The sequence below is a fragment of the Mobula birostris genome, chromosome 4 (assembly GCF_030028105.1).
Source record: "Mobula birostris isolate sMobBir1 chromosome 4, sMobBir1.hap1, whole genome shotgun sequence".
In the NCBI taxonomy this organism is placed as follows: Eukaryota; Metazoa; Chordata; class Chondrichthyes; order Myliobatiformes; family Myliobatidae; genus Mobula; species Mobula birostris.
The window spans coordinates 183,746,007-183,771,547 of record NC_092373.1 but is presented as its reverse complement, the minus strand read 5'-3'; the positions used below and the strand labels follow the sequence as shown (position 1 = coordinate 183,771,547).

Genomic DNA, 25,541 nt, shown 5'->3' with positions numbered 1-25,541 from the left:
AGCCATGGCAGCAGGTGGTGGATGGTTGTATGAGCAGCTGGTGCATACCACAAGTCCTAGTTATGTGACCACTGACACCAGGCAGACAATCTGAAGAGTACTGATAATGGCTAGGCTCACCCATCTTGTAAGGACATTGCCCAGAAGGCGGCAATGACAAACCACTTCCATAGAAAATTTACTAGGAACAATCATGGTCATTTGACCATTATCACCCACGTCATACAACACGGCACATAATAATTATGATGGTGGAAATGGCTAAAACAAGGGGCATAATTTTAAAGTGACTGGAGAAAAGCATAGGGGGATGTCAGAGGTAAGTTTTTTTTTACACAGGTCGAAGGCACATAGAATACACTGTCAGGGGTGGTGGTAGAGGCAGAAACATTAGGGACATTTAAGAGACTCTTAAGGATAGACACATGGATGAACGAAAAAATGAGGGCTATGGGGGAGGGAAGATTGATCTTAGAGTAGCTAAAAAGCTGGCACAACATTGTGGGCCAAAAAGCCTGTACTATGCTGTAATTTTCTATGTTCTAAGAAATATACTACCCTATTCCCTTAAATGAGACATCTGAGGGGCGATCAATTAAAGAAGCAAGTATCAGTAAGTTTAAACATTCCTTTTAAATCTAAAAACCAATCAATTTTGATATTATGCCTGCAGTTTGCCATGTATGGCAGTGAGTTGAAGTATAACTGCCAAAGTTGCTGGCAGAGGACAAAGTCTGAAGAATTTTAAGGATGATGAATCCCAGGTACCTTGGGAGGATAAACCAGCACCAGAGTACTTCAAAGCTCTGAAACCACAAATGAAAGTGGCGAGTTAACATTTCATCTGGTTTTCCTCATTTTGCTCAGAGAACTGTCGGTAAACTGTAACCTACATTTAACATTCTGCATCAGAATATTGGAGTTGATATACCATATCCCTTTAGCAAACAAGTCTCACTCAGAATTTTAAAACTAGCTTACATGTTCATACCCATGGGATTCAGTTCTGTTTCCTTGAAACTCTACTTAATAACCCATTTTTACTATTCTTTGAAACACACGAACGAGTTGCTGCTTGAATTAATTTTCAAGATTAACATCACCATTCACAGGGTGTGATAATGCGTCATGCATTTTAGAGCTGTAGATCTAACTTCATTCATAATCATTTTCTGAACTTGCTGTGGGTTATGAAAATGATTGAGCCATGTACAAACTGAGGATCAGATAACCAATCTGCAATTCCATGACTACAAATGGGCAACACCAGCAAGGGCTAAAAAGCACAATTCCTGCTCTCTTGTTGCCAATCTGGGCTATTTAAAAACAATAAAATTGATGAAGGGCTCTCAGTGAAAGTCATGAGCTTTCCAGTTCTTCTGAGTATTGTACATTGTGTACTGCCTTCACTTCCCCAAAGGACTTCTCTTCCAGTGTTGAATAGCAGCAAGAATGAGATGCTTTCATTCAGGAGGGAATTGTACAAATAACTTTTAAAATCTTTATTTTATCCTCGCTTTTATTAAACATACTAGAACATTTCACCTGTTACTCTCCAGCATTCACTCAAGTAGACGTTATTCAAACAAGGAACCAGACAGTGTCAAAAGATTAATTAACCACCAACAGCATCAGAGGACGCCTGATCCCGCACTTGAATAAAATTCACACCCACATATGGAGTTCCCCTTACAAAGACAGCAATCAAGGCTACATCAAGGATCTTTTTTAACCCCCGTGGCCCTGACTGGAGATCAAGTCTTGGATTCCATTGCTTCTACAAACTGAGGCCTTAATTACAGTCAGTTGGTTCTGATAAGCAGGCAACATTACTTGTATCTCCATTACCAGACTTCCAAAACAGTTACATTAATGATACGAAAACAGAAAATACTGGAAATGCATCTGTGGGAAGATAAACAGCGATAACGTTTAGGTCGAAGACCTTTTAACAAAACGCTTTGTCAGGCGTACTGAGTACTTCCGGCATTTTTCATCTATAGTTTAGATTTCCAGCATCTGCCACTATTTTTGATGCTCCCATTATTCTGACCTCCACCATGGCAAGAGATTACAGATAGACAGAGGAAGAGATTTAAGCACATGCTAAAAAATTTCTTTAAAAAGTGCAATGTGTCCATTAATGTGAGAATTCCTGCTCATGACTGAACAAAATGGAGAATGGGCATTTAGGGTGACACTGACAGCCCTCAGTCCATCTGTTGGAAACCCAATAAAGCAGGGGTTCCCAACCTTTTTTTTATGCCATGGACCCTAGGTTGAAAACCCCTGAAGGCACACACTCAGCAATTCAGAAACAACTTCTTCCCCTCTGCCATCCGATTTCTAAATGGACACTGAAACCCATGAACACAACCTCACTACGTTTTTTGCACTACTTGTTTAACTTATCTACTAGACATTTAGATAGATAGATAGATAAAACATTCTGCAGGGAGCGCTCATGGAGTGAGGTTGTCTCTTTGGCTTCGCTCCATTCCCGTTATCCTTTTTTTAACCTATGATCTCCTTGATCTAATCAACTTTAAGTACACCAGAAGATTTACTTAATCTTCTTGATTTACTGATTAATTGATTTCCTTTAGTCAACTGTAACTCTCGAGCTTAGAGAAATGAGTACGAGATCTAGAACTAAAGATGGGAAAGACGCTGATGGGAACGGAGGAAAGAAGAAAGGTGATTCCAAACGAACGGAATTAACTTACGAAGTTATGGAGGAAATGTTTGAACAGCATCGGATAAAATTACCTGAAAGTTTAACTGCTCAATTTGAACAACATCGCCAAAGCCTCAATGAAGATTTAAAATCAATCACGGACTCTTTGAAATCCCTGGATTCTGATGTTCAAAAACACGATGCAAAAATTTCTGAACTGGATACTAAATCTCAGAAGACGGATACAAAAGTTGAGATCTTAGAGAAGAATCTAGCTTCCACTACCAAACAACTCCAACAACTTAAATCCAAGGTTATTGATCTTGAGAATCGATCGAGAAGACAAAACTTACGTTTAATTGGCTTACCCGAGGATGTTGAGGTTGGAGACCCTGCAATATTCTTTGCTCAACTTTTAAAGGATTCGTTCAGTTCAGTTTTTCCCAACGATCCTCCATTACTCAACCGCGCCCATCGTATACCATGGACAAAGTCGGCAGCGATTGCTTCTAAACCTAGACCAGTTATTCTTCGTTTCCATTATGTCAATGTTAAAGAACAACTTCTCCAGACTGCTCGTCGACAAGGGATGATCAACTATCGCCAGCATTCCTTCAGGATAGTTCAAGATTACAGTCCTGGAGTGATGAAGGAACGACTGACTTTTAAACCTCTAATGTCGGAATGCTATCAAAAAAATCTCAAACCGGCACTATTGTATCCTGCACGTCTCAGAATCTCTCTTCCCGATGGAAATCGTCATGTCTTCCACTCTACAACTGCCGCTCGAAGCTTTTTGAATGATAATTTCCCATCTGATACAGACACCCTCTTTTAATCTGTGTCGGGTGCTTCCAGCACCAATTTTTTTTTCTTTCTGGTGTTTTTTAAAATAAACCTTTTACTACCGTGTGATGAAGATTTTTTTTTATAAGTCCAAGATTTTTATTCTTTGTTTATTACTATAGTTGTTATTCTATAACTTATATAGAATACTTATCTCCTGTGAATAACATCATTTTCCTTTAGTTAACCTTTTGTTTTAACTTTTCCTTTTTCGTTATCATTAATGGTCTGATGTGACAATCATTTTTAGTTATATGTTTCCTATTTTTGGTTTTTGCATAATTAAAATGGCAACTTGTCTTTCTTTTTGTATAACCTCCTTTGTTTTTTTCGGGACGCCATGTTCTTATGCTTCTTCCCATAATCCTTTTTTTCCTTTTGGAAGCGATTTCTTATTTATTTGTCTATAACTAATTATACGTATTGACTAAGTTTTTTTTATTTCATATATTTTAGTAATTTTTACTATGTAGACTAATTATTATACTGGTTATTTTTTACATATATTAGTCTCTGGGATGTCACCTATTTAACATATATTTTTGGAGTTGCCCCCTGCAGAAATGGGATTAGAGTTAGTTTTAGTTAGAGCTTTCTTCAGCCTTCTTTGGCTTAGTTCAGGGTTCTTGGGGTTGGGGGATGGGATAGTCTTTTTCTTTTCTAATTTCTTCTATTGGGCTGATTCAGAACTACAAAGATGTCCGCAGTGTCGAGATTTCCGGTTCCTCTCTAATCATGTATTCCTCTTCCGATTTCATGAGCTCACATTATGGTTAACCCCTTACTCACCAAAGGGTTAATTCTCAATTATGGCTCATACTATCCTCCCGAATTTTAGATTTTATTACTGGGCAATTAATATTCAATATTTAAAATTTTGGTTACGAGATTTGGACGTATCTTTAAACCCTCATTGGGTAAATCTTGAATCTAATTCATTACAAGGGTTTTCCTTGGGTTCGGTTTTAGGAACTTCACTTCCTTTTACTTCTTTTAAATTATATAAACAAATGAATAACCCAATAGTTAAGCATACTTTACGTATATGGTTTCAATTCCGAAGATTTTTTGGGTTTAATCAATTTATTCTAGCAAGTCCCATTATATCAAATTTTCTTTTTCAACTTTCCACGATGGATCAAGCTTACTTTGATTGGAAAACCAAAGGTATAATATCTTTTCGCGATTTATTTTTGGATAATTGTTTTATGTCTTTTGATCAACTCTCTAATAAATATAACTTACCTAGACATCACTTTTTTAGATATTTACAGATTAGAAACTTTTTAATTACTGTTTCCCCTAATTTTCCACACCCACATCCAATGGACATTTTGGAAAAAATCTTAGATTTAAATCTCTCTCAGAAAAGTGTAGTAGCAATTATATATAATATAATTATGAATTTATGTCCTGATGCTTCTAATAAAATTAAAGCTGACTGGGAAAGAGAACGAGATTAATATATCGACTGAAAAATGGGAAAAAATTCTTCAGTTGGTGAATTCATCCTCTGTATGTGCTAAGCATAGGTTGATACAGTTTAAAGTAGTGCACAGGGCTCATATGTCCAAAGGTAAACTATCTCGTTATTACTCTTATATTAATCCAATATGTGACAGATGTCATTTCGAGATAGCTTCTTTAACCCACATGTTTTGGTCATGCCCCTTGTTGAAGAAATATTGGAAAGATATTTTTGATACTATTTCAACAGTCCTAAATATAGACTTACAACCTCACCCAATTACTGCTATCTTTGGACTACCAATGATAGACTTAAATAATTTAACCTCTTCATCATGAAGGATGATTGCATTTCTTACTTTAATGGCTAGAAGGTCCATTTTGTTGAATTGGAAAGAGATTTACCATCCTAAGGTATTTCATTGGTTTCCACAAACTATGTTGTGTTTGAATTTGGAGAAATTTAGAAGCGCAGTTTATGACCCTTCCATGAAGTTTGAAAAAACTTGGAGGCCATTCATTCAGCATTTTCATTTGATGTAATTTGATCATTTCGAAACTTGTTTTATCTCTCTGTACTGTTGTTGGAGGGGAATGGAGTCGTCGACACTGAGGTTTTCTTCTTTTCCATTTTTAAGTTGTTAGTTTTGCCCAAGTCTTTTAGTTTAGTTGATTAATTTTGTTTTTCTTTGGGGATGGGGGTTTGTTTTTTTTTTGGTTTTGTTTTTTTTTTCTTTTTCATGATTTTTTTTCAGTTTTTTTTGATTTGTATTATCCGTTGTCAGTTCTACATGATTGGGAGCTTTGTCAACTTACACTATTTGATTTTACAATTACTTTTCTTAAGTGTAACAATATATCTCCTACTATTTGTATTATTGTTATGTTTTGTTTCTATATTTTGAAATTAATAAAAAGATTGAAAAAGATAGATAATTCATTGATCCCAAAGGAAATTACAGCATCACAATAGCATTATAAGTACACAGATATAAATATTAAAAGAAGTAGAAAGAAGTAAAAACAAATTACCACAGTCCAACAAGAGGGGGTCATCACTTCCCCAGCTACAGATTGACTCATTATAGAGCATAATGGCCACGGGTAAGATTAGCCTCATACAGCTACAGCACTCTTTGAAGCAAAGCAGTTGTATTAGTCTCTTACTGTAATTTTTTTCTCTATATTTAAAATGTATGCATTGTACTGCTGCCGTAAAATTAACAAATTTCACGACCTATGCCGGTGATATTAAATCTGATTTGGATTCTGATAAAGCCTTGATAAATGAGGGAACAAGGGCATCTCCCAATTTAGTCCCTGTTCTCTCTGCTCAGACAGTTCTTTTGACCCAAGATCCAAGGGTCCCACATAATGACCTCGTGAATCAACACAAAATCCACAAAACTAGAGTGGAAGCAGGTCATTTTCAAATGAGGCGTACATATTATTTGCTGGATCTATGAATGATACAGCAAACCCATCCACAAGGAAAACAATTAAGTGTTACAAAATAAAAATAGTTCTAATAATAAAACTGTTCATGAATCCAAAATGTTTTAATATTATTGCAGTTTTCAAAAAAATTATACAATGAATGTGCCAATTGAAAAGACAGATAATACAAATAATCATTTTTTTCCTCTCCGGAGTTAAAGAAAATATATCACAAAAAAACCAAAAAAAATACAATTAAATATGACAGATGCTTAAATGACTATTCCAAAACAGTTTTGTCCCAAGCACTTCCTTTCCTCCAGCAATCTGATAGGTTCTTGATTAGAAAAAGCATCCAAGTTTACAGGGCGAAGGCAGGTGAATGGAGATTGAGAGGGATAATAAATCAGGCATGATTGAATGATGGAGCAGACTCAATGGGCCAAATGGCCTAATTCTGCTCCTATGTCTTATGGTCCAATTCTGACCTCTGGTACTTGGTCCTTCTCACCTACAAGCTCTGATGTCAGAAGGAAAGGGTTGGTGGCTTTAAATCTCTACTAATTTCTAAATCTCAGAGCTATTCTTTCACTGTTTACCAAGGACACACCACACTATCTGGAGGAATATACAGTGCTTCTGGTGTGCGTGGGTGATGAGACAATGGTGGAAATGTTAACAAGTAGAAGATAAAACTTTATTTATCCTGGAGGAAATTATTGTTGCAAGGTTGCTCAGCCTGAAATATATTCTTTAAAATACAAAATGTAAGCACTGAGGTACGAAAAAAAATACAAAATGTACATTAAAAAGAAATAGTGCAAAATACGGAGGTACAAAGAAACCATGCACTTATGTACTTAAGGAGGAGTTGTAGAGTCTTATAGCCTCAGAGAGAAAGGATCTCCTGTGGCGTTCAGTGGTGTACCTCCATGGAATCACTCTGATACTAAAGGTGCTCCTTTGTTTGTCCAGTATGTCACAGAGGGGGTGAGAAGGCTTGTCCATGATGCCCTGTATCTTCTGTAGCATCTTCCTCTCAGACACAACTACCGGGGAATCCAGTTCCACCCCCAGAACAGAACCAGCCTTCCTGATGAGTTTAATCGATCTTCTTGGCATCAGCTGCTCGCACCCCACTGCCCCGGCAGACTACAGTGTAGAACAGAGTGCTAACCACCACTGAGTTGTAGAACATCTGCCGCACAGTACTGCAAATGTTGAATGAGTTTGGGTAAATGAACTGATTACAGGGAAATAGTGAGGGTGTGGTCTTCGTGGGATTGCTTTGAGAGCCACCATAGACTCGAAAGATTAAACTGTCTCTTCCTATGTGATAAGAAACACCAAATGACATTCCACTGCACCCAACAGAGATGGTTACTTATCAATGAGACTATCAGTCAAATAACTAATGGGTTTGCATCAGGTTAGATTAGATGGCAAAAATTCTTTGCACAATTTGATCATGTTTTTACCTTACTGGCCATACACTAGTATTGATTTTCTTAAAAATGCTAGAAAAGTTAGAAATATTTCCCCACCCCAAAAAATAGATATTCTCAAGCAGGTCCATCAAACATTACAAAGAAGTAAAGAAAAACTTTATTTGTCACACCTACATCAAAACGTACGGTGCACTGTTTATGTCAATGACCAACACACTCTGAGCATGTGCTAGGGGCTGCCTGCAAGAGTTGCCATGCTTCTGACACTAAAACAGCATGCCCACAACTTGCTAACACTAAACCATAATGGAATGTGGGAGGCAACCACACTCGATGAGGATATATTTCTTAAAATTCTTACTGCACAATTCTCCTTGGTACTTTCAAGCATTCTGGAAGGAGTCCAACTGTACAGCAGCAATAGTAGTAGTAGTAGTAGTAGTAGTAGCAGTCATACTTTATTGATCCTGGTGGAAATTGGTTTTCGTTACAATTGCTCCATTAATAATAAATAGTAATAGAACCATAAATAGTTAAATAGTAATATGTAAATTATGCCAGTAAATTATGAAATAAGTCCAGGACCAGCCTATTGGCTCCGGATGTCTGACCCGCCAAGGGAGGAGTTGTAAAGTTTGATGGCCACAGGCAGGAATGACTTCCTATGATGCTCTGTGCTGTATCTCAGAGGAATGAGTCTCTGGGTGAATGTACTCCTGTGCCCACCCAGTACATTATGTAGTGGATGGGAGACATTGGCCTAGATGGCATGCAACTTAGACAGCATCCTCTTTTCAGACACCACCGTGAGAGAGTCCAGTTCCATCCCCACAACATCACTGGCCTTACGAATGAGTTTGTTGATTCTGTTGGTGTCTGTTATCCTCGGCCTGCTGCCCCAGCACACAACAGCAAACATGATAGTACTGGCCACCACAGACTCGTAGAACATCCTCAGCATCGTCCAGCAGATGTTAAAGGACCTCAGTCTCCTCAGGAAATAGAGACGGCTCTGACCCTTCTTGTAGACAGCCTCAGTGTTCTTTGACCAATCCAGTTTATTGTCAATTCGTATCCCTGGGTATTTGTAATCCTCCACCATGTCCACACTGACCCCCTGGATGGAAACAGGGGTCACCGGTACCTTAGCTCTCCTCAGGTCTACCACCAGCTCCTTAGCCTTTTTCACATTAAGCTGCAGATAATTCTGCTCACACCATGTGACAAAGTTTCCTACCGTAGCCCTGTACTCAGCCTCATCTCCCTTGCTGATGCATCCAACTATGGCAGAGTCATCCGAAAACTTCTGAAGATGACAAGACTCTGTACAGTAGTTGAAGTCGGAGGTGTAAATGGTGAAGAGAAAGGGAGACAAGACAGTCCCCTGTGGAGCCCCAGTGCTGCTGATCACTCTGTCGGACACACAGTGTTGCAAGCACACGTACTGTGGTCTGCCAGTCAGGTAATCAAGAATCCATGATACCAGGGAAGCATCCACCTGCATCACTGTCAGCTTCTCCCCCAGCAGAGCAGGGCGGATGGTGGTGAACGCACTGGAGAATTCAAAAAATATGACCCTCACAGTGCTCGCTGGCTTGTCCAGGTGGGCGTAGACACGGTTCAGCAGGAAGACGATGGCATCCTCAACTCCTAGTTGGGGCTCGTAGGCAAACTGGAGGGGATCTAAGTGTGGCCTGACCATAGGCCGGAGCAGCTCCAGAACAAGTCTCTCCAGGGTCTTCATGATGTGGGAGGTCAATGCCACCAGTCTGTAGTCATTGAGGCCGCCGGGGCGCGGCGCCTTCGGCACAGGGACGAATCAGGACATCTTCCACAATACAGGAACCCTCCAGAGTCTCAGGCTCAAGTTGAATACATGGCGAAGTACTCTACATAGCTGACGGGCACAGGCTTTGAGCACCCTGGTACTGACACCATCCGGTCCTGCAGTCTTGCTTGGGTTGAGACATTTCAGCTGTCTTCTCACCTGTAGAGCTGTGAAGCCCGCCGTGGTGGTTTCATGTGGGGAAGGGGTATAGTCATGAGAGCAGGGTGGGGGACTGTGAGGAGGGGTAGGAGGGGAGAGTGGAATATGTGTTGGTTGGGGGCCGACAACGGATGGCTCATGTGTGGGATGGACAGGGGCCACACTGTCAAATCTGTTAAAGAAGCAATTCATCAGAACCAAGAATTACTGCTCCGTACATAACCAGAAATAACAGGATTCAAGTTATTATACCAGAAGACTCAAGAAATTAAATCAAATCCATACAGAGTAGATTTTAATGTTGCTGATATTTGAGCTTTAACTTTCAACCAAAGAAAGTGTTTATTCAATAAACTTGAATTGCATTCCTCTGTTTTACCATGCAGGGTCAGAAAATGCTGATGCTACAGATATGAAGTAAAGATAGAAAACGAAGGAACTGCATTTCCAGTTGTTCAAAGAGGAAAATTAATTGCTTTAGGTATCAGTGTTACTGAGTGTCTAGTTCTAATGAAATACTGTGCACAGTTCTCTTGCAAGTCAATGGTAAAATAACCAGTGCAACAATTAAGAACACTGTTAAGGATTACACCAATACAAAATTCATTTTCCTGTATGAAACTTGTAATTGACAATGTGGGTAACATTAGTAAATTCAGTATACTATAATCTCAGAGGTTTCATTTGCCTTTTCTAAATTAATTTTAACATATTACTAATTTGTCACCTCTTGGTATAGCCTGTTCAAGGATAACTTGAAATTTATAACTTACAACAAAAGCTAAATCAAAATAATTGACTTTTCTGAAATGGGCCTATGTATACTTATATAAGTTAATAAAAGTTTTACAAAGAGCCTGGTACCAATTTTGAAACATCAAGACCAAAAAGTAAGACCTGTGCTTTAATTAGGGCAACTCCAGTTACTAATGTTAAAATGAACTGTAAAAACTAGTGTATCTCCGGACCAGAAAGAAGTGGTCCAGAAGAGATACATGGAAATTATTATTAATCCACTATTATTACTTTTTTTTTGCAACCATTATCAATACTTAGTCTAATAGAGTGGAACTACAACTGCACACAATTATCTATTTAAGTGCCTAATTACTTTTTATATCATCTCAATGTGTACTTGTGAATGTATAAATAATTATAGATCTATACATATATAAAAAATGGAAATGGTTATACATGTAAAAAAATTGTATAATATTTCTGAATACCTTATCCAAATAAAAATAAAATTAAAAAAAACTAGTGTCTCTCATGATTATTGTTCAATTTTAAAAAATGAACAAACTTTCTCTGAAATCTCCAACACTTTTGGGTTTTGTTCACTGCTTCTAGTTAATTCCCTTCCCTGCACTCCTCAAAGTTGTAGTGCTAATCTTCGTCTGTTTGTTTCTGCACCTTTTCTCCATTCTCCTCTGTCTTTCAGTACACTTTTCATTTCACACCCCATGCCTTCAAATGATATTCCTTCACTGAACCCTATCATCTTATGTTTTCTCTTTTCTCACTAACATCCCATATTGATTGCTTCTTCCATAAAACCACAGAACATAGGAGAATTAGACCATTTGGCCCATCTAGTCTGCTCTGCCATCTTCTCCACTCCCCTAACCTCCACATACCAATTCAAGGCTCCAAACTTTTGACAAAAAAGTTTACTTAATATCTGGATGCAAGAAAAGAAAGCTCATAGTCCAAGAGGGAACAGATGAGGTCAGAGACAATGCAGTGAGGGAACAAGAAACTGTGCTAGTTAGCTTTTCCACCATCATTACACTGAAGTTAACTAGCATACAGGTCTACAGGATGTACCAAAAATGCTGCTTGGTTTTGACACTTTTGCAGTATCCTGTGCTCTGGACCTGAAACAATGATAACTCATTGATGCTGCCTGACCTGTTGAGTTCCTCCAGCATTATACGTATGTTACCTGTGCTCTGAAATATTTCTTAATATCATGTAGAGAGAATCATGTTGACTTTCAACTGGTTTCTGTGAAGGTAGGGGTACCAGGAAGAAGACAAGATGGATACACTATTTAATTGGGTCTGTGAATGCTTTCTCAGCTAAAATGCAGAGAGAGTGCATTTGATCTATTGCTAAAATGCCAGGCACTGTCATTGTACGGATCAGGAATTAGTGTTTGGAGAGAGTAAGGCACTTAACTAAACAGTTTGGTTGCTGATAAAAAAAAGTCTGGTTCTTGACAGAAAAAACAGACAAGTCTATCACCAACCATACATAAGGGAAATGTAAAGGTCATTTGATTTGCATTAACGAAATGACAAAAAGTGAATAATTATTTCTAAATTTTAAAGAGCTACAGATCTTGCAGAAGGATTGGATACTCTGATCAAGGGATTCTACTTTGAGCTATATTAGTTCATTCAAACGAGCTCTTAGCTACAAAGGTTCCAGCACTAAAATGCGATAAACAATGCATCAGTGGTACTTTAGGGTTACTCGGTAAATCGCAAAGGATGAGCACTTCTTGCCATAAAGCAGATACAGCTGAACAATAAGCCTACTTACTGACATGCCTGTGATGTTGCTGTCATACCTGTACTTCACCATACCTAGGCATATGACAATAAACTCTACTTAACTGAACAATGAAGAATGGCACGTGGATAAAATATCAGAGTAGCTACAGCCATATTCAAAGCATCACGCTCTGCTTTTAAGAGAATAAAGAAGTAAAAAAAAGATATGGACATTACATGGTCTGCTCGAAGAATTCAGTGGATCGAGCAGAATTGAATGGAGGAAATAAATTGTTGACGTTTTGGGCCGACACCCTACATCAGGACTGAGAGTGGAGAGGTGAAGTGGCCGGCATAGAGAGAAGGGGAGTGGCAGAAAAGGACTCCAAGGTGAGTACTGGACTGAGGAGGGGTGTAAAATGACAGGCAGGTAGTGCCAGTTGGAGTTATTAACAGGAATGGAGTTGGAAGACTGGGGCAGGTGAATGATAAAGAGAAATAAACCACAAGTGGGTCAAAGTGAGGGAGCAGAGTGTGAAGACAGAGTCTTCAACTTGCCTCAATTTGCTGTTATTTCTTTTTCCTCTCTCTATCTTCCTCAGAGTCCTTTCTTGCCACTCCCCTTCCCCTACTCCTGTCAGCTACCTAGGCCTGAGAAAGGGCTTTGGCCTGAAACATCCTCCATTTCTTTTCTCCCACTGATGCTGCTCGACTGCTGAGTTCTTTAGCCGATTGTGTGTTGCTCCAGATTTCAGCTCTTGTGTCTCAAGAAAAAGATAATAGATTTATTTTTCCTACTTTTATCCAGTACATTTAACATGCTCAATGTCTTAGTACTATCTTCATACCTCATGCAAATTACATGTCCTCTGGGCGTATGCAAAGAAAATTAATGCAAAATTTAAATTTCCCCATTAAAAAAGGCTCCACATTTTCATACAATGCACACGTCAGGTTTGAAACAAATGTGCATTCTATTCAAGCTTCCTAAGTGCACAGACAGCTAAATATTCCATTGCCACATGCACCTCCAGCCGAAGATTAAATTAGGACTGGTTTGGCAACAATATTAATACAAGTACTTAAAAAAGCATACTTAATAGTATACTTTACTTCTTCAAAAATCACCAATTCAACAAGAAGTCATATTACAACAAAAAAAATGCAGAAAATAATTTTCATTGCACCAAACTAGTCTAAAAATTACTTTGTGATTCATCTAATCTGCTAATACTGTGGGACCATTTGACAGCCCAAGGGAATAGTCATGGTCATCAACAGAAATCCAAACAAAAAATAACCTGAAGTAAAAAGGGTTGGCCCATGTTCTCCATTTCTATAACCCTGTCAGCACGTTTATTGGACAGGGCAATTAAAGGTGAGGTAGGTATAGGTATAGGATATAGGATCTGTTTAACCACTGAACATTTAATAATCAGACTCCAACATACCTCAAAGGTATATTGTTAACTTTAAGTTAGTCCTGACGAAGGGTCTCGGCCTGAAACGTCGACTGCACCTCTTCCTAGAGATGCTGCCTGGCCTGCTGCGTTCACCAGCAACTTTTATGTGTGTTGCTTGTTAACTTTAAACATTACTTGAAGAAGTAGATAGAATCTCAATAGTTTTAATGTCTGTTACAAAAGACAAGCAACGTAGCAATACATAGGAAACAAACTCACCTGCTTACTCTGAGAAAGCTTACACAAAAAAAAATCACCCAATTGAAATTAAACAGCAGATGAAGGATCCTTGAAAACAATGCAGTATTATAAAACATAATAGTTTACATTTGAATGCAAAAAGTACAAGGAATTCCTTTTTTACATCAGTGGGTCTTCAATAGGTCCTTTATTTAAAATGTTGTTTGTAAAATGCTTGTAATTATGTGCTCTGCTGAAACGTAAAAATTAAACATCTAATCTAAATCTAGATGAACTTCTATGCCTCTGCATAAGTTTAAAGTATGACAACCAAGTGTGGTATGTTCAAAAATATGGCAGCCATTTTGTACATTTCAAAGTTGCATGAAAAGCAGCATGTAAGTAAATGAAGTTTGCTTACTTTGAAAAGTTTGGATGTAATGTGTGAAAATGACTATATAAAAATTATTTTAAACTATGTCAAATCACAAGTATGAGGAATAAACAGAATGGGTTCATCATCTCAGGATATCAAAATCAGAAGCCATCACATTAAAATTACAAGCCCAGAAGGGAGATGTCATGACCAATGTTACGCATACATGTTCTGCAAACAGTAGAGTTCAGAAATAAGGGGCAAAGTCTCAGGGTGAGGATTCAAACCAAGACTGATGCAAGGATGAGTTCCTTTTCCTAGGGTGTTCATGTCAGTGATTCCAACTTTCCTTCCCTATTCGTATCCAAGTATCCATCTCCTTCTCCTCTGCCTCCCAGATCAGGAGCTAGTTAAATCCCCATCTCCAAATTCAACAGAACATGAAATTATTCTCAATCTTGACAATGCACAATGAGGGCTTGGTTTGTATTTGAATGTACATTTTCACTGCTATATTTGCCAATGCTTCCGACCATTGAATTGGAGCAAAGTCAACTTCAAAACATATTTTATTTCCTCTCTTCCTTGTTGAATAGCTTCATCCTTTTTACAGTTAACCTCACACATCAGTAATGCAGGCTCTCAAGCAAACTGGAATCAGATTCCTATTGACGTTCAGCGAAAGTCCAAGATTATAAATAATGACAATTGTAATGAGTTCCCTGAAAATCCACCGCGTGAAGTAAAAACATACAGGAAGGTGGAAAATTTGGGGGAGCAAGAGGAAATGTCCAGGATTTGCCAATTTGAAGCTTTATGCAACACAGCAAATTAAGTAAAAGTGGAAAATACCAGATATTCAATGAGTCAGGTAGCATCTATGAAAAGGGGATCCCTTTAATGACCTTTCAATAGATAAATACAAGAGATTATCTTGAGTTAGTAATGGCAATCAGTACTGAGTTGGCAGGAATGTACTGTATGAAACAACTGTTCCCTTGAATAGCACTGTGTTGTGGTATGAAAAAAGAATAAACTAGAAAGAAAATAGGTATCAGAAACCAATGGTATGAAGACAAAAGTTTCAACAAGGCAGCTTATGATTGTAACTTAATTACTGATTTTTAAATTGGAAATGTTGATTTTTTTTTAGGAGCTTTCCTGATCACTTTGCAAATGTGTATACTATATGGTGCACAAAGTAGCAAATGCATGCATTGGTGTAACCAGCAATTTAAAAAAAAGAATGGTGTGTTATTGTAATGGATTCTACAGTTTGTTTCAATTATGTGGCAATTACTTTGCATTATAGAATGCTGACAAATCTCACATTTCATTGGGTTTCTTTTTTTAAAAAAATACACACATGAAAATGAGTAAGGCTAACTAATTAACCCTGTTCAGCTTCTTGTAAAAATTGACTTTCATTATGTCAATTAACAGTCCCTTTACTGTGGTATGATTTTATATGTTTATCTCGTTCTGCTTTCTGTACTCAATTAGAAACTATATAAAAGTGCACTGATAATGAAAATATTTCAGGAAAGCAATTCTGAACATTTGCTGTTTTAAAACACTTCTGGGAACAAAAGAAAAATTGAGACATTTAGCCCATTAACTAAATTCCAATATTCAGTGAAATCATCAGTTATCGATGATCTGAATGTTTGTCCAAGTTTTATCAAGTCAGTAATTATTTTTGGAATTTTTCCTTTTAAAATTTATTGACAATGACAGAGTTATAGAACAATAAACCTTTTAATGTCTTTTCTTTGTCAGTTGAGTTTTGTGTCATCTGATTACCCAAGCTGGATGAAACTTTTTACCCAACCTACAGTGAAATTTTCAACAATGATTAGCCAATTGCTCCATTACAATGATTCTCAAAACCATTTTATGCAATAAAATGCCCCCACATTTTGGCGTGCTGGTATCACTGCAACTTAACTAATTTTAGGTGGTGACTCAAGAACAAGTTTCCAAGGAAGGCAAGTTAATTAGATATCTGGCTTAAAGCAAAGCTCACCACAGATTTATTTTTCCTTTTTCCCCTTGATTTATCAAGACAATGTGAAGCAAAATGAGTTTCCACTGGTATTGTGGGGGAACGCGAGGCGTCATTCTTAACACTGGTATAATGTAATCACCCTCCCCCAAACCAAGAACTTTGAGCTCCCCCCCCATGGTTTCAAAATGATTTTGGCTGTATTACAGAACTACCTTCAAGTTTATTTTTGAAGCAAATTTTTTAAGTAGATCTGTAATTAATAGATTGCATTTGGTACAATTATTTTTAAACATTAAAACCGTTTTTAAAGAATATCTATTGTACACATTTTTAGAGATTATCTTAACCAAATTATGATTTCTTTAAGCTGTAGGTGTGGATGCTATAGAGAAATATTGAGACACCATTGTGTGAGATTTCCAGCCCTTACCCTGAAACCAATATGATTTATCTGGTGCGAAGAGGACTTGTACTGAAATTGAAAATCAATTTGATAAAAAGATCACACAAGTACTGGAAAGGCAGCCATTGCCCACAGAAAACACCCATCTCAGTTTCTGCCTTCCTTTCCAATTTTCAAGCACCACCACTAACAGGTAATTTTCATTCTTGATTATTGTACAAGACAAATTTACAAAATGGATTTATTTTAGTTACTATTTAGTTATTTAGTAATCTTATTTTAGTTACTCTCTTCCTTTTTATGTACCAGTACATGAACTTATAGTCCCTCTTTATATTATTTACTAGTGTAATCTGATAGCTTATTTCCTGCAACTAGGGAGCATAATTTCAAAACAAGGGGTTGCCTCTTTAAGACAGCCATGGGCATAAATTTCTGCTCTCCAGGAGTCATGAGCTTTTGGAATTCTCTACCTTAGAAAGCTATAGAGGTAGATTAATTGAAAACACTCAAATCGTAGACAGATAGACAAGGGCGTCAAGGGAAAATAGCACTGAGGGCAAGATTATTAAATAGTGAAGCAGGCTTGAGAGGCTAATTGGTCTATCCTTGCTTCTGTTCCTTTATAAGACCCATTCTAGGCCTTGCAATATTGTTTACTGCAATTTGCTCAATCATAGATAATGGCCAAACTTTCCATGTAACTTCTGAAACCCACAAGATTTCAAAGGTAACTTTGCTGTTTGCTATGACATATCATCCAACTTATTTGCTAATAGATAAGAAAGTGAGTGAGAAAGAGCCAATCTTGAAGCCCAATATTTTTTGTTTTGAAAACTAATAAATTCGGTAGAACATCTTCAGACAACTCCGTGTCAGGAAGTGCATACTCATTAGCTGTTGAAGAATCAAAAAATACAATTTGGACTATAAATTGTCCATTATATTAAGATGAATCAATTTTAAGTTAGTTTAAAAATATCTACACAGCAACATTTTAGACTACAGTTCAGGAAGACAACTTTGGAAAAGGTGCCAGTGAAAGAACTTGCACAGGTCACAAGTGAACTATGCAATCTGCTGGTATCCCTCCTGTACAAACACTTCTGTGTACAAGTATTTAAAATTTTATGTTAAACATGTTGTTAGAAGATTAATAGTTTAAGGAAAGCCATGCTTCTGGGTTTAAAGGGAGGGTAAATAATTCCTTTAGTTGTTCCCTTGGGATCAGTAATTTGTCGCAAGCGAGAAAGGCTTGTTCTACCACCATAATTCCATGGTTGCAGTTCCATGCAGATTTCATGTAAGGCTAATTTTATCTCTGTAGACCTATCCAAACCCTGAAACCAGTTAGACTGAACCTAAAATGGTGCGTCCCTCACTTTATAGTTGCTCGCTTATATGTCCCATTATTTCTGCTGCATCCAGCTCCAGCAACTATTGTGATCTCAGCATTTCGTCAAATTGGGTACATACAAAATTAAATTAGCAAAAGGCCACAAATATCAACTCACTTGGCTCCTTACGGTGAGTCATATATGTAATAGCATATATTAAACAGGTGATTTTAAAGTAATACCATTTTTTCAAGCCTAAGGAACTTAATTTCTTCCGAAAGCTGAAACTAATTTAAACTAGTTTCTAAATCTACAGATAACTGACTAAATGCTGCACTGGGTTCCAATTTAATCTTTAATCTTGTGTCCTGGTATTGAAACTTGCTTAAGTTGTTTCCAATTATTGAAAAGAGCAAGTAACAAGGAGAGTCAATGATTGATATGGTTGATACAGATCTGAACAAGTCCCACATGGCCAGGCTGGTCAAAAAAGAAAAATGGATCCAAAATAGAGGTTAGTTGGATATAAAACCAGCTCAAAGGCTGGAAGAATGGAGGAACAGTTGATGGGCGATTGTGCAATTGAAAATCCGTATCATTGAGGTTACACATACTTCACCATTTTGGTGCCTTCGTTTTTGTAGTGTATAGCAATTGATTTAGGCTGAAATGTAGAGATGATAAAAGATGCATATGATCACATGGTCACAGGTAGATAACAAGGAAACTAACCTTAGGCCGCAAGAAGAAATGAATGTTTTACTCAGCTGGGTAGAAATGTGACAAATGGAATTCAGCCTTAAGAAGTATGATGTCATATTAGGGAGATACAACAACAGAGAAAATGAAAGGATATCAAGCAATCTGAAGGATCAAAAGGGACTTTGGAGTCTACATCCACAGTTCCTATTGTTAGCAGGTGACATCAATAAAGTGCTAGAAAAGGCAAATGAGATTATTTTCTTTACCAGCACTGGCAGACAATACAAAAAGCAGGGAAGTCATAATGCAACTGTAAACAACACTAGCTGTATGCCACAATACTGTGTGCAATTCTGGTCACATTAAAGAGGTGACTGCAGTACCACAGATGTAGCTGAGAAGTTCAAAAATATGTCTGGAGTGGAGCGGAAAAATACTGCTTTCATTAAAAAACTAAGATCAGCAGAGGCTGTTTTCTTTAGAAATATGAGGGGCCTGTAGAAATTAGAATTGATCCATTATAGAGAGGCCAAATAACTGGTATAATACATTTCAGGCAATTCATAAAAGAATTAAAAGAGGGGAATGTAAAAAGCACTTTTCACCCAGACTGGAATAACTGCCTGAAAGAGAAAAGGCAGATTGCCTAATTGTATTTTAATACCTAATTGTATTTAAAAAGACCTTGGATGCGAAAATCAGAGCCCTCATCTACAAAATTAGTGCTGGAAGGTAGAGTTAAAATAATCAGCTCTTTCTTTATCAGCAAATACACAATTTATCTTAGGCTATGTCTACACTAGACCGGATAAATCCGTAACCAAAGCTTTTTCTCTTCGTTTTGACCCTCCGTCCACACTGAAACAGCGTTTTCCTCCCCCGAAAACGGAGCTTTTCTAAAACACTCTCCAGAGTGTTTAAATCTGAAAAAGCCGGTTGGCCATTGTAGTGTGTACGGGGTAACCGGCTAATTTTAAAAACACCGTCATGACATGCCGGAACAAATGGTGGCGGCAGCGCAGCATCTCATTGTTTTCTTGAACGCAACCTCCAACACCACAACAATAATATCTGACAATAGACGTGTAACAGCCTAATGTAACATTGTATGGAAATACAAGATAACACTGATGCAGTGTTTTATACATTTAACAAGATGCTTTATTAATGTATTGCTTGTGCAAACATTCAATAGATGCAATTGTCACTTTTGCCCAGTAACTCATTTTATTGCACATGTTAAATACAGCAAAGTACTACACAAGGACATGGCAAAAGTAAAGGCAAACAAATGAGGTAACAGCAAATTTCACTTTTTCCCAGCAACAAGCCCTATTGCATTTAGTTGTAGCTGTCTTCCCTTTCATTGGTGAAGAGACTATGGCTGTAGGAAATGTTTCTGGACAAACGCGCACCAAGTCTTTCGTTTGACAATTTTCTTTTAAGTTTTCTAGTCTGTAACTGGACAAACGCGCACCAAGTATACTGTTTCCTCTTCGCTTGTTTTCTGTGTGTCCTGCGCATGCCCAGTAGGAGGAGATTCACCCAAATATCCATTCTAATGTGGATGGAGGTATTTTCAAAAACACCTGGGGTGGACGCCTATCAATTTTACACAAAATCGGCGTTTTTGTGTGTTGTTTTCAAAATTATCCGGTCTAGTGTGGATGTAGCCTTTAGCTTAGTGGTTTTATTCAGTGTCATAAAATTGCTATAAACCTACAAACAAGAATCTCTCAATCTCACTCATGGCAGACAGTCCATTGAAAATGAGCAGACTGATCTTTCCACTGGAGCTCAGAATACCAAAAGGTAATCTCACAGAAACATGATATTCTGACAGCATCACAGAAAGTAATGACTAAAAAGATGTTTCCCTTACTACTAAATTGGCCACAGACTCAAGATGCATTGACAACTTAAGACTGCGAAGAGGAGGAATTTCTTTGTTTGGAGAGCTCTAGAACAAACTACACCAGAACAATTAGGATGCTTCGTCATTGCATATATTTAATAGACTTTTTTGTATGACATGGATAACAAGGGACATGGAAGCTAGATAGGAAAATGGAACAAGGCCAAAAGGAAGTTTCTGATAGTGAATGTTGGACCAAAGAGCTCAGCCTCCTATCGGAAACATCCTCTCTACATCCACTCTATCTAGGCCTTTCAATCCGGCTGAAGGATTTCAGCCCGAAACGTCGACTGTACTCTTTTCCTAGATACTGCCTGGCCTGCTGAGTTCCTCCAGCATTCTGTGTCTGGTGGTCAGATTTCCAGCACTTGCAGATTTTCTCTTGTTTGTACTTTCAATATTTGATAGGTTTCAATAAGATCCCCCCTCAGAGCCATCAAACACTCCTCATATGTTAACCCTTTCATTCCTGGAATCATTCTCATAAACTTCCTCCAGACCCTCTGCAATGCCAGCACAAATTTTCTGAGATAAGGGACCCAAATCTGCTCACAATACTCCAAATGCAGTCAGACCAATGTCTTATAAGTCTCAATATTACGTCCTTGCTTTTACATTCTAGTCCACTTGAAATGAATGCTAACATTGTATTTGGCCTTCCTTACCACCAAATCAAACTGTTAGTTAACCTTTAGGGAATCCTGCACAAGAACTCCCAAGTCCCTTTGCATGTCTGATTTTTAAATTTTCCCTCTCTTTAGAAAATAGTCTCTACCTTTATTCCTTCTACCAAAGTGCATGACCATTCACTTTACACTATATTCCATTTGCCACTATTTTGCCTATTCTCCCACTCTGGCTAAATCCTTCTGCAGACTCCCTGGTTCCTCAACACTAACTTCCCCTCCACCTATCTGCATCATCCAAATCATAACACATAACGTGAAAAGGAGGAGTCCCAACAAAGACGCCTGTGGAACACAAGTATTCACCAGCAGACCCATTTTATTCCCACTCTTTGCCTCCTGCCAATCAGCCAATCTTTTATCCATGCTAGTATCTTTCCTGTAACAGCATGGGCTCTTGTTAAGCCTCCTCATGTGTAGCAACTTGGATTCGCAGGCGGCCTTTGACAAGTATACAACACCCACTGACTCTCCTTTGTCTACCCTGCTTGTTGTTTCCTCAAAGAATTCCAAATGATTTGTCAGGCAAGATTTCCCATTAAGGGATAAAGGCATCCGTTAGTCTTGTGAGTCTTCACTTTCCAGGGCGCAGGCCTGGGCAAGGTTGTATGGAAGACCAGCGGTTGCCCATGCTGCAATTCTCCCCTCTCCATGACACCAATGTTGTCCAAGGGAAGGGCATTAGGACCCATACAGCTTGGCACCAGTGTCGTCACAGAGCACTGTGTGATTAAGTGCCTTGCTCAAGGACACAACACGCTGCCTCGGCTGGGGCTCGAACTCACAACCTTCAGGTCGCTAGTCCAATGCCTTAAACACTTGGCCACATGGGATATTGGCCTGTTTTTATCATGTGCCACCAAGTAACCCAAAACTTCATCCTTAATAATGGACTCCAATATCTTCAGTGATCTTAGTGAAATAATGAATAACTCAATTCAGGAAAGGAGCAAACATGCCTTGTACGTATGACACTGTTTGTACGTTGGATTTTGGTGTCAAGCAACTGGAGACATTATAAGACGACAACAGATAGGAACAAAATTAGGCCATTCAGCCCATCATATCTGCTCCACCATTCCTTTATGGATGATTCATTTCCTTCTCAATCCCATTCTCCTGCCATTTTTCATGCACTGACTAATCAAGAACCTATCAACTGCCACCTTAAATACACCCAATGACCTGACCTCTACAACCACCTGTGGCAACAAATTCTACTGATTCACCGTCTCATCTCCATTCTAAATAGCTGGATTTCTATTCTGAGGCTGTGCCCTATGGTGCTAGACTCCCCCCACTATAGGAAACATCCTCTCCACATCCACTCTGTATAGACCGCCTTTCTATATACAATAGATTTCAATGAGATTCCCTCTCATTCTTCTAAATTCTATCAAGTACATACTGCACTTTTGTTCCTTCTCCCTTCTCCCAAAGTGCATGACCATACACTTTCCGATACTGTATTCCACCTGCCACTTCTTTGTCCATTCTCCTAATCTGTCCAAGTCTTTCTGCAGCGTCCCTGCTTTCTCAATACCATCTGCCCCTTGACCCATCTTTGTATGTCCACAAACTTGGCTACATCTATCTTCCACATCACTAACATATAATGTAAAAAGAAGCAGTCCCAACACCAACTATATTCTAGAGATCCTTCTTAATGTAACCAAGTAACAATTAAAATAGAAGAGTCTACCATTCTGCAGTATTAATCACCTTGACTAAAAACTAAAATCATTAATTCTGGATGCATTTGCTTCTATTTCAGAAAAGAACCTAAAATGGCCAAGTCACATTTCTGTTACCATTGTATACCAAGCAGGCAGCACAGCATCAGTATCACAGTACATAATCTTTCTGATTAGATATTTACAAACTCAAATAAATACCCTTCCAATATTAGCTGTACCCTTGTTAGGGCCAAATTATACCCCAGCATGAATGAGTATTGTATGAGAAATTATCCTTTTACAAAGGAATATAGAAAGGACTGCATTAAGTGTCATAAGCAGCCTTATTGACAGAGTGGGGAATCCAAACCCACAAATGGCAACAGAAGCTATCTTCTTGCTAAAACAATAATAGAACTTTGACATGGATGGTCCCAAGCCCAACTGCAAAATGAGGAGGGTGGGGCAATGGGTTAGCAACCCCATCCCATCACAGTTCCAATCTGAAGAATTACCCCTTAAACCAGGGGTTCCCAATCTGGGATCCATGGATCCCTGGGTTAATGATAGCCTCACTAGCATACAAAACGTTAAAGGGTTCCCCACAACACAACTCAGGAGTAAGCGTGTGCCACATTGGTAGGAGGGGGACAGCAGACAAACCTGAAGAGGCTTTAGAAGGACAGTCTCTGTAGACAGGAGTCTTACATAAAAGGTACTTATGGAAGAAAGATAGCAGAGAAGTTTCTGTATGGGATGTACGCATACTTTAGAGAGATCTGTACTGCAACTAAAAGCCCCCTCCAGGGTGCAAATGTAAAAGGGGGTTTTGCATTATTTTACTTCCACAGCATATCAAGTGTGGTAGATCTCACCTGCAGGGATCCTAAGTGAGGGGGACCCTTCACTCACAGCACGTCAGGCACTTGTGATTTTCAGAGGTCACAGACAAACCTCAAGCAACGAACATCAAAAATAATTCAGTATCAACTGACACTACCAGAGCTCAAGTGAAACTTAGCTTCGTACATAGTGGATATTCGTGGTATCCAAGCAGGAATGGCTTATCATATGATTAAATATGTAGTGCGTATTTCAAAGGCACTCCACCACAATATGGCTATTATATAGAATATAAATAAATGTGCAATTATACTTCAACATTGCAATGACCCACATCATAAATGGCCTATAAAGACGTAAGAGAGTATCTCTAGCCAATAAGGCATATAGGCTGTGAATGATTGCCTCAAATTCATTAAATTAGCTCTGTTATAGTTTAGAATGTCATCATAGTACCCAAGAACGTTCCTAATCCAGACCAAAGAACACTAGACTCAACAAGGATCTAAATTCATACTGAGCAGAAGATTAGGAGTTCAAATTCAGACTGCCAAGGAAGTTCCATTACTGGACCTATACTCACTTCCAAGGACTCTTCACTAATCTTGTTCTCAGTATTCTTTTATTTGCATAACTTATCATCTTTTGCACATTGGTTGCTTGTTTATGTATATTTTTCATAAATTCTATAGTACTACTTTATTTTCCTGTAAATACCTGCAAGAAAATGAATCTCCAGGTACTATCTGGTGGCATAAACTTCCTTTGATAATAGATTTACTTTGACTTTGAGATGGGTGGATTCTGACAAATTTACGGAAGTATAGACAGAATGCAAACACTTTGCATTTGTGCATTTAGCAATAAACTCAACTTTTGAGAGTTCCCTCTACAGATGTTGCCAGACCCGCTGAGCTCCCTCAGGAGCCCGGTTTTTTTTGACAGTTAACACATAACAGCAGTAGCAAACTAGCTGAGAGTACCCGTGGCGAGGGAGGAGGAGGTGAGAGAATCACTCACTGATTCCCCACTGGAGAGGATTCAACCCCCAGCCCTGCCCACGTGGGTGGTGAACAGTGACTTCAGACCTATCTGACCAATCAGAAAAGAGAGAATACACTTCCGGTGTAGGTCAGGGTGGGCACAACCGCCATTTGGCTCGGACGGCTTGGGATCTGCCGCCGGCGTCAGCTGAGCTGCTGTACGTTCCGCCTTCGCGCTTTAACTGAAACTTCCAGAAAACCGGCGCAGAAATCGTACCTTTCTTCACCTGTCGTCTGAGCTGTGATACAAAGAAGATTAAGACGGCAATGATGACGGCAGCCAAGGCGTACAGCACAGGATCCATGTTTACCTGTCGCTAGCCCCGCCCCTTCTGACGTACTCAGCTCCGGGCTGTGCTACCCACCTTCTGCTAGGAGGGGGAGTGGGATAAACTCGCGGGGTAATCATTTTTAACCAGGATTTGGATAAAACCGACCCCTTTATCATTATGAAATATTCATTTGCCTTGTATGTGTAATTTTCTTTAATTTTCACTTCAGTCGAAAAGTTGAAGCCTCCTTCAAAGCAATGGTTAGAACCAGAGCCCT

At 38.5% G+C, this 25,541-nt stretch overlaps 1 protein-coding gene across 1 annotated transcript in view; it reads right to left on the bottom strand.

The window, feature by feature from the left end:
- LOC140196830 (DDRGK domain-containing protein 1-like) overlaps positions 1-25,319 on the bottom strand; it is a 73,009-nt gene extending 47,690 nt beyond the window's left edge. The window contains exon 1 of the mRNA XM_072256666.1: positions 25,210-25,319. Within this exon, the coding sequence (XP_072112767.1) occupies positions 25,210-25,297 (88 nt within the window). The 5' untranslated portion in view covers positions 25,298-25,319. The remainder of the gene's footprint in view (positions 1-25,209) is intronic.
- Between the last annotated feature and the right edge of the window lie 222 nt (positions 25,320-25,541).